Below are 9,367 nucleotides of genomic sequence, written 5' to 3' on the forward strand. Positions count from 1 at the left end.
GCCTCCCAAAGTGCTGGGGTTACAGGCGTGAGCCACTGCGCCGGGCCTAGAGTTTTTTCTTAAAGTTCTCAGTCTTTATTGCTATTATTTTGTCTTCAAAACTTTTTCATTTTTTTAAGTCAGAGTCTCGCTCTGTCACCTAGGCTGGAGTGCAATGATGTGATCTTGGCTCACTGCAACCTCTGCCTCTGGGGATGAAGTGATTCTCCTGCCTCAGCCTCCTGAGTAGCTGGGATTATAGACATGCGCCACCACGCCCGGCTAATGTTTGTATTTTTAGTAGAGATGGGGTCTCATCATGTTTCCCAGGCTGGACTCGAACTCCTAACGTCAGGTTATCCACCAGCCTTGGCCTCCCAAAGTGTTGAGATTATAGGCATGAGCCACTGTGCCCTGCTATCTTCAAAACTCTTAAGATAAGCCCAAATAATAGATCTGGAACTAAAACCTATTTGTACAGACTTTTCAGCGTATTATTTCTATTTCTGATAGTGCAAAACTTCGAAGCTAGCCTCACAGATGAGAGATGAATCTTCTCTCCAGGATTTCACCACCACCACCACCACCACCAGAATCTTCATCTCGAGATCACTAACTACAGGCAGCCCTTCCTCTCCTGAAGGCTTCACCCTCCTGTTGATGGGCCATAGCTAAGTGTGATTTCCAATCAGCAGCGGTCCTGGCGTGGAGTCCAAAAAGCTCTTGCTTGAGACTCAAGATAGTAGCACCACTGATTCTTGTGCTGACAATGGTTCTTACACCTAGCTGTGCCTCACCCCTGAAAATTCCACTCATGTTCCTGAGGTGGAACCCAGACCCTAACACAGTAAACAAGTCCCACGAGTGATTCTGATGCAGAACCAAGGATTGAGATCCACTACCCTAGAATAGTGGCCAAGTTGATTTACCGTGATGCTCACCCTTTTCTGACATTCCTTCTGGTGGTGGTATCAGTAGCTTTCATTTGCCTAGGAGGGCAGAAACAAAGAAATGAATCAGAGACTCATAGTACTGTTAAGTGTGCAGTGAACAGGCAGAACAAAGAACTTGAGTTGCTGAGGAAAGAACCAGAGATGACATACAAGGCAAATGGCACAAGCTTGAGAGCTCTGAGGGACTATGCATTATTGTTTCAGCACAGACTATTGAAAAGGCTTATTAGTAGCAAAGGGGCATGACCCCGACCACCCCAACATCCTGACAGAGCTGCTCCTCTCAAGATGGCGTAGCTATCTCATGTCAATCTCATTCACCTGGGAACTGAATGCTGGCTGGGGAGACACACACACACCACGCTAGGGCTGGACTGTGGTCAGACCAGCAACGTAGGATAACAACTAGTCCCCACCCCACATGACTACCCCTCAGGGTTGGTGTATGACTACAGTGCTGCCATTTGTACGCTCCGAGCAAGCGATGAAAGAGGAAAGAACACCTCTTATAGCCCTGGCTGTGTCTCTTCAGAAAGATCAACACAGAGGGTTCTGGCAAAGAGCTCAGCAATGCTGCACAGCTCTGGGCCACTGACAGAAGGCCAGTTGCTCAGGAGCTTTGTATTCCCCAAAACCCTGTTTTCTAATTCTTTGTATTGATCAATTTCTAGGAAGATGTTCTAACTGGATACTAATGATCCGTTCTCACCCATTCTCTCGTCTCAGTTTGGTGATTTTTGTGGCATCATTCTCTGGACCTCCTGAATGAAGCTGTTTGGAAACATCGACTTCTTTGGACCTAACAGGTAAGAGACTCTTAGAAGTGGCCCGAGTTTGTGTGTCTGCAAAGGAAAACGAGAGGTAAAACTTCTGGCATCATGAGCCGACAGCTGCAACCCTATAACAAACAGAACCCCATTCTAAGTTGTCATAAATCTTTACTTTATTTTAAAAAATATTATTAATTTTTTGAGACAGAGTCTCGCTCTGTGGCCCAGGCTGGAGTACAGTGGTGTGATCTTGGCTCACTGCAACCTCTGCCTTTTGGGTTCAAGCGATTCTCCTACCTCAGCCTCCTGAGTAGTTGGACTACAGGCACCTAAAATATGTTTTAAAATAAAATTTAAAAAATAGAGACAGGGTCTCACTATGTTGCCCAGCCTGGCCTCGAACTCCTGGGTTCAAGCAATCCTCCTGCCGTGGCCTCCCAGGCATGAGCCACCATGCCTGGCCAAATCTTTATTTTCATTCTGGCAAATTTCAACATGTGATATTAATTCAAAAGAATAAAACTTCCAGGCTAATTGGCAATAAAAACCAAAATTCTTTAAATGTGACAGTACAGTGTGTTTGAGGGTAGCCAAAAGTTTCGTTGAACTGAAAGGTGGAGGCTGGCTGTAAAAGTGAACATGGAGATGGACACCAGCAGCGAACTAGGTGGAAGTTAGCAGGTAAAACATGGCTGAATCCTTGTACCATCTCGTTAAGCTCCTCCAAGCACGCTGCACACTTTCCTAAGGCATGACTGAGCTGCTCTGAGTTTTTTTAAATCGCTACTTCATTCTTTTTCCCAGAATATCTTCCTAACCACTCTAAGACATCTTTGTATCCCCATCACCTAGGAGAGTATTTGGCATATGAACAGGGATTCAATAACTGCTTGTTGAATAAATCAAACACTTCACAGTTGCATGGGTTGTTTCACAGATCATCTCTAAACCACCTGTCTGGTCCCTTCCTCTTCCATGCTGACTGCCTCTACCACCAGTTCTTTCGTTTACCCTTCGTTAAGTTTAGAGTTTCCCTATTAGGCATTCTAATCTGATCTTCTTGCCAGATAACCAGAGAAATGGCCCTGCCATAACACTCTTCTTCCCCAAAGGAGAGAATTTTCCTTCATCCTTGTGCCAGCTCCCCAGCCACACAGTCCATCATTCGTGTTCTACAGCAAATTCAAGTAACTTATCTGGAGTTAAGCACCCCCCTCCACACGCAGGCTTTTCTGGACTCACTCTCACTTTGTTCACTGTAAAATGGCCCCTTTAAGCTTGACCTAACTTAAGAGCCATTACAATCAAATCAAATTGAAGAAATGCGGTACAAATGAGGTATTAAAAGGGTTCTTTTTGAGGTGTCTGTCTGAAGTAAAAGGTAACCTTGGAGAAATATCATCTTCTCCTCTCTCAAGTATTAGCAAGTTATAAACAACAAATCTACTCCATGTAAAATGGAATTAACAGTCGATTGATCAAAATGGACTAGAATTGGTTCCAATAATTTGTATTGCTAAAACCTAAGGATTGCAATGTAGGAAAAATTTAGTAGGATTTCACAAAGCTGTCTCCTAAAAATGGGAGACACTGGGAGGGGAATTGGATGGCTGGTGTCAAGGAAGGGAAGGAAACTTGTTTATCATTGTATATGGTTTTCCAACTTTTGTTTTACATGTGCATATATTACTTATCCAGCCCATGCTCAAAATCAAAACAAAAAACCTGGGAGGCAGCCTAAAAATTTGAAACTGTTCCAGTTACATATGATCATAAAGCTGGGACAGAGATGGAAATCAAAGAGATGAACACTTCCAGCTTGGCTGAGAGAGCTAGTCACTGCCCACTGACTGAGGGGCACTGCATCTAAGGGAAAGACACAGCAAGCAGCTGAGACCTGGCTCCAGTTCTTCTAGCAACTCCGAGTCCCCGCTAGTGCCAGGATTACCATTCAGGTGTTCTGTGGCAACACAAGACAACAAACAACCCAAAAGCCTATTTACTTCAGAGCTCAATCCTGCCTGCCAAGGTTTATGTACCAGCTGAGTGGAATCATCTGGGAAGGGATCATAAATAGCTACTCCACAATCTCCCACAACAGTTTTCTGATGTCTGAAGCTTATTCTGTACTATAATCTCTAGATTAGGCAGTTTCCCGACTGCAAACCCGATGAGATGACTTTGAACCACAAGCAAAGCAACACAAAGCAGATGGCAAAGCAATTAAAAACTCTATTTTTAATCATGTCTGTCTCTTCGCCCAAGTGTCTCAAATACTTTGCTTAGGTCTAACCCCTCTCTCCCACTTCACTCAACAAACGTGTATTGAGAATGTGGTAATGAGAAACACGGCGCAGATATAAAGGTGAACAAAGAACCCTAAGCATTCCACTCCACTTCTCAAATGACTCTCCCCTTTCCTCCCTGAAAACAAACCCAATCCCTCAAGATGGCCCAGGTCTGGAAATAAGACGGATAACCGGTTAGAAGGGGATTCCTAGCTTAATGGGAATAACATTGTACAATAACCAACAACTTGAATCTAACTGATGAATACAGTACATACGCGGGCAGAAAAATGCAGAGCAGGTCTAAAATCCTACCACATGGCCCTTCCCCTAACTCCCATCATAAACCTACACACCCTGGTTATAGGGCGCTCGCAGGTTTTCAGGGCCGGCGGGACACCCTCCCAGTGCCCACGCCACCCATTGGATCTCCACACTCCCGGGACCATCCCTGGCCAGGCCGCAGTGCCCCGGGCGCGGCGTGGACACTCACCTGCGGGCTGGCCGCCGCTCAGCGCAGAGGCGGGCTGCAGGCTATACACTGTCTTAATCACACTGGTCATCGTAACGAGGCGGCACGGCTGAACTCTGGAAGATACAGGATGAATGTTACCCAGCGCTGGACTACTGGGCCCGAGAGTGGTGGGCTTGGGGATAGCGCGACCCGACAGGCCCCGGCTCGGGGTTGGAAAAGAGAAAATCCTCCTTTCCCAGCTCTTTCCGTCCTTCCTCCCATCCAGCCCAGTCCCTCGCCCCGGGAGAGCCGAACCCAGGAGCCCGCCGGTCCTGCCCGCAGTCCTCGTCGCTCTCTTTCAAAAGATCCCCTGAACCAACTGTCGCGCCTCCTGCCAAGTCTGCCGCCTCGGTTTCAAATGGAAACTTCCGGTAGCTGGGCGGAAGTGGGTGGGAATGGCACTCTGTAGAAAGCCATGTTGTACGGAACATTCTGTCCCGGGGCAGGGGTTCGGGAGCCGCCATGCTGTACGGAAGGTTCGCTCGGAGGCCAGAGGCAGACCTAGCGAAAGGTGTTGGAGCCCCCATGTCAGGGCGGCGGAGGAGGGTGATGCAATTTGTAGGCTTGAATGGACGTAATGAGCTACCAGCGTCATATTCCGGGATGGAGACACAAACTTGGCCACATTAAGGGTCCATGTCACAATCCTCTTTATTTAGTTTGGGATTGTTAGGGATATTGCCAGGAGCACAGGTTATTTGGATGAAAACTATACGTTTTCATCCAAACGTATAGTTTTGGATGAGCACAGGAGGAGAGTGGCAGGTGAGTCTTGAAGAAAAGGACCTATGGGCTGAGATGCCTGAGGCACCTACCTGAGGTCCTAATTTTAATAGCACTTACCCAGATTTTAAGTAGCGATTCAAAGCTAGTCCTAAGAAACAGGATAGTTTGCATCATTAAATGCACTAGTTCATTCATTTCATCCAGCATTTATTGAGCACCTCCTGATTACCCAGCAGTGTTCTCAGTGGGTGGGGGGGGGGGACTGAGGGAGAGCAAATATCAAGATTGACCTTGGCTCTGCCCTCCTGGAGTTTACAAGTTAGGAAACAGACAGTGAACAAATAATCACATGAATAAATATATATTTACAGATTGTGGTGAAATTGTGAAGAAGGCTGGTCGCAGTGGCTCATAGCTGTAATTTCAGCACTTTGGGAGGTGGAGGCGGGTGGACTGCTTGAGTCCAGGAGTTCAAGAACAGCCTGGGCAACATAGTGAAACCCCATCTCTACAAAAAATACAAAAATTAGCCGGGCGTCGTGGCATGCTCCTGTAGTCCCAGCTACCCTGGAGGCTGAGGTGGGGGGATTGTGTGACCTCTGGGTGGCAGAGGTTGCAGTGAGCCGAGATTGCACCACTGCACTCCACCCTGGGTGACAGAGCATGATCTTAAAAACCAAACCAAAACACACACACACACACACACACACACACACACACACACACACACACAATGAAGAAAAAGTACAAAATCCTATAAGATAGAAAAGCAGGGAAACTTAGATTATATTGGGGGCTCAGGGAAGACCTCTCTGAGATGATGTTTGATTAAGGAAGGAGGAGAGGGAGTTAATCTCATTGGGGAAAGGGGAAAATGCAAAGTCCCAAGGCAGAAATGGGTTCTTCCACAGGCACAGAAAGATAGGAAGAGAGTGGTACAGATAAAACTGGAGAAATAAGAAGTCAAGAGACAAATTTTACAGGCTAAGGTATAGAGATTAGATTTTATCTAAAAGTAATGGAAAGTCACTGAAGCATTATAGCAGGAGAGTGTCATCTAATTTACATTTTATTTTATTTTTTTGAGACAGGGTCTCACTCTGTTGCCCAGGCTGGAGTGCAATCATAGTTCACTGCAACCTTGAACTCTTGGGTTCAGGAGATCCTCCCACCTCAGCCTCCTGAGTAGCTAAGACTAAAGGTTAAAGATTCCTGCCACCAGGCCCAGCTACTTTTTGTACAGATGGGGTCCTGCTATGTTGCCCAGGCTGGTCTTAAACTCCTGGCCTCAAATGATCCTCCCACCTCAGCCCCTCCCAACAGGCATGAGCCACTGTACCTGGCTCAATTTATATATATATATATTCTTTTCTTTCTTTCTTGTTTTTTTTGGAAACGAAGTCTCATTCGGTTGCCCAGGCTGGAGTGCAGTTGTGCGATCTCGGCTCGGCTCACTGCAACCTCTGCCTCCTGAGTTCAAGTGATTCTCCTGCCTCAGTCTCCCAAGTAGCTGGGATTACAGGCGCTGCTACCATGCTTGGCTAATTTTTTATATTTTTAGTAGAGACGGGGTTTCACCATGTTGGCCAGGCTGGTCTCAAACTCCTGACCTCAGGTGATCTGCCCGCCTCGGCCTCCCAAAGTGCTGGGGCAGGCATGAGCCACCGCGCCCAGCCCTTTTTCTTTTCGAATAATTGGTCTTGAATAATTGTGTGGACAGAGTCACTATTTTCTGCTGGGGAATTTGAGAGTTCAGTTTTGAACGCGGAAAACCAGACATATCTTTGAGGCATTCCAGTGGGGTAGTCATGTAGGCAATTGGAAGTACAGGCCTTGAGCCCGGAAGAGAGCCTGGATTGGAGATACACTCTTGGGAGTTATTGACATATGAATGTACTTAAAATCTTGATATGTAGGAGTTCGAGACCAGCCTGGCCAACACGATGAAACCCTGTCTCTGCTAAAAATACAAAACAATGGCCAGGCACAGTGACTCATGCTTGTAATCCCAGCACTTTGGGAGGCCGAGGTGGGATCACTTGAGGCCAGAAATTCGAAACCAGACTGGTCAACATGGTGAAATCCCATCTCTACTAAAAATAGAAAAATTAGCCAGGCGTGGTGGTGCATGCCTGTAATCCCAGCTACTCGGGAGGCTGAGGCAGGAGAATGACTTGAACCTGGGAGGTGGAGGTTGCAGTGAGCCGAGATGGTGCCACTGTACTCCAGCCTGGGTGACAGAGCGAGACTCTGTCTCAAACAAAATAAAATAAAAAATAAAATAAAACAAAACCTTGATATTTGATAAGATCAAGAGAAGAAGTGTGCAGAGAGCCTTTGGGCCAAGGACAGGACACCAACATTTTGAAGTTGCAATGGTAATAAGGGCTTGCCAAGAAACCTGATAAAGAGGTGCCAGAGAGCTGAGAAGAGAACAAAAAAAGGGTGGTGTTCCAAAATCTAAGGAGGAAGTGGCAAGCTGCTGAAGGAGGGAGTGGTGAACTATTGAAAATAGTTGACTTTCTAACTCCGCTGCCGCCATGGCTCCTGTGAAAAAGCTTGTGGCGAAGGGGGGCAAAAAAAAAGAAGCAGGTTCTGAAGTTCACTCTTGATTGCATCCACCCTGTAGAAGATGGAATCATGGATGCTGCCAATTTTGAGCAGTTTTTGCAAGAAAGGATCAAAGTGAACGAAAAAGCTGGGAACCTTGGTGGAGGGGTGGTAACCATCGAAAAGAGCAAGAGCAAGATCACCGTGACATCTGTGGTGCCTTTCTCCAAAAGGTATTTGAAATATCTCACCAAAAAATATTTGAAGAAGAATAATCTATGTAACTGGTAGCGCGTAGTTGCCAACAGCAAAGAGAGTTATGAATTACATTACTTCCAGATTAACCAGGACGAGGAAGAGGAGGAAAATGAGGATTAAATTTCATTTATCAAGAATATTTTGTATGAGTTCTTGAATAAAACTTGGGAACCAAAAAAAAAAAAAAAAACAAATAGTTGAAAGGGCAAGTAGAATGAGAACGAAAAGCATCCAGTGAATTTAGCAACAGAGAAGTCGTGATGAGTCTAGCAAGAGGAATGCTGGTGGAGCGTTTGGGGTGGCAGTCACATGGGCATGGGTTGAAGAGTACGTGGGAGATGAGGAAGCAGAGATGGCAGGTGTAACTCCAGGAGTCTGTTGCAAAAAAAGCAGAGCAACTGGGCAGTAACTGGAGATGGGTTATGGGGGGGTCAAAGAAAGCTTTCTCTAAAGCTGTGGACATGTGGGCCGGGCAGGATGGCTCAGCCTGTAATCCCAGCACTTTGGGAGGCTGAGGCGGGCGGATCACAAGGTCAGGAGATGGAGACCATCCTGGCTAACACGGTGAAACCCCGTCTCTACTAAAAATACAAAAAAACTAGCCGAATGTGGTGACGGGTGCCTGCAGTCCCAGCTACTCGGGAGGCTGAGGCAGGAGAATGGCGTCAACCTGGGAGGCGGAGCTTGCAGTGAGCCGAGATCGCGCCACTGCACTCCAGCCTGGGTGACAGAGAGAGACTCCGTCTCGAAAAGAAAAAAAAAAAAAAAAAAGCTGTGGATATGTGTGCCGATAGGAATGAGCCAGTAGAACGGAGGGAAAGGATGCTCAGGAGCAAGGAAGAAGGAAGATGGGATCCAGAGTAGCATCTTTAAATTCCTTTATTCATATGCCCCTACAAAAGAACAAAAAACAAAAAACAAACAAAACAAAACAAAACAAAACCCAAAAAAACCCTCTTGCCTGTTTTTACTTGATAGTTAATATTTAAGTTTACTTTGATTTTTATTTTTTTAGAGGCAGGATCTTGCTATGTCATCCATGCTAGAGTGCAGTGGCTATTCATAGGTGTGATCATAGATAGCATACTGCAGCCTTGAACTTCTGGACTCAAGCCATCCTCCCACTTCAGCCTCCTGAGTAGCCAAGACTGTAGGCATGCACCATCTCACCTGGCTTAAATTTTTTTCATAACTTTAAATCATTGTAAGGGACATACCTTCTGCCTGTTGTATATTGTTTACTTTTTTCTTTTTTTTATTTGAGATAAGGTCTCACTTGGTTGCCCAGGCTGGAGTGCAGTTGTGCGATCATAGCTCACTGCAGCCTTC

General features: G+C 46.1%; 1 protein-coding gene and 1 pseudogene across 5 annotated transcripts in view; one reads left to right on the forward strand and one right to left on the reverse strand.

Annotated features, from left to right (window-relative positions):
- The window catches only part of KNSTRN (kinetochore-localized astrin/SPAG5 binding protein), a 14,399-nt gene extending 9,322 nt beyond the window's left edge, over positions 1 to 5,077 (reverse strand). For 3 of the 4 annotated variants that reach the window (XM_011932629.1, XM_011932626.1, XM_011932628.1), the window contains exons 1-4: positions 4,760 to 5,077; positions 4,484 to 4,578; positions 1,642 to 1,774; positions 921 to 968 (exon numbers count right to left, since the gene is read on the reverse strand). In XM_011932629.1, the coding sequence (XP_011788019.1) occupies positions 921 to 968; positions 1,642 to 1,774; positions 4,484 to 4,578; positions 4,760 to 5,031 (548 nt within the window). In that variant the 5' untranslated portion in view covers positions 5,032 to 5,077. Of the gene's footprint in view, positions 1 to 920; positions 969 to 1,641; positions 1,775 to 3,599; positions 3,663 to 4,483; positions 4,579 to 4,759 lie in introns of all 4 variants that reach the window. The other variant, XM_011932625.1, reaches the window with a different exon arrangement.
- A 2,678-nt stretch (positions 5,078 to 7,755) lies between these two features.
- Positions 7,756 to 8,158, forward strand: LOC105504968 (annotated as a pseudogene). Its single transcript, XR_001000674.1, has one exon. The product of XR_001000674.1 is annotated as a 60S ribosomal protein L22 pseudogene (transcript).
- Positions 8,159 to 9,367: the final 1,209 nt, after the last annotated feature.

The sequence above is a fragment of the Colobus angolensis genome, unplaced genomic scaffold, assembly GCF_000951035.1.
Source record: "Colobus angolensis palliatus isolate OR3802 unplaced genomic scaffold, Cang.pa_1.0 Scaffold97, whole genome shotgun sequence".
In the NCBI taxonomy this organism is placed as follows: domain Eukaryota; kingdom Metazoa; phylum Chordata; class Mammalia; order Primates; family Cercopithecidae; genus Colobus; species Colobus angolensis.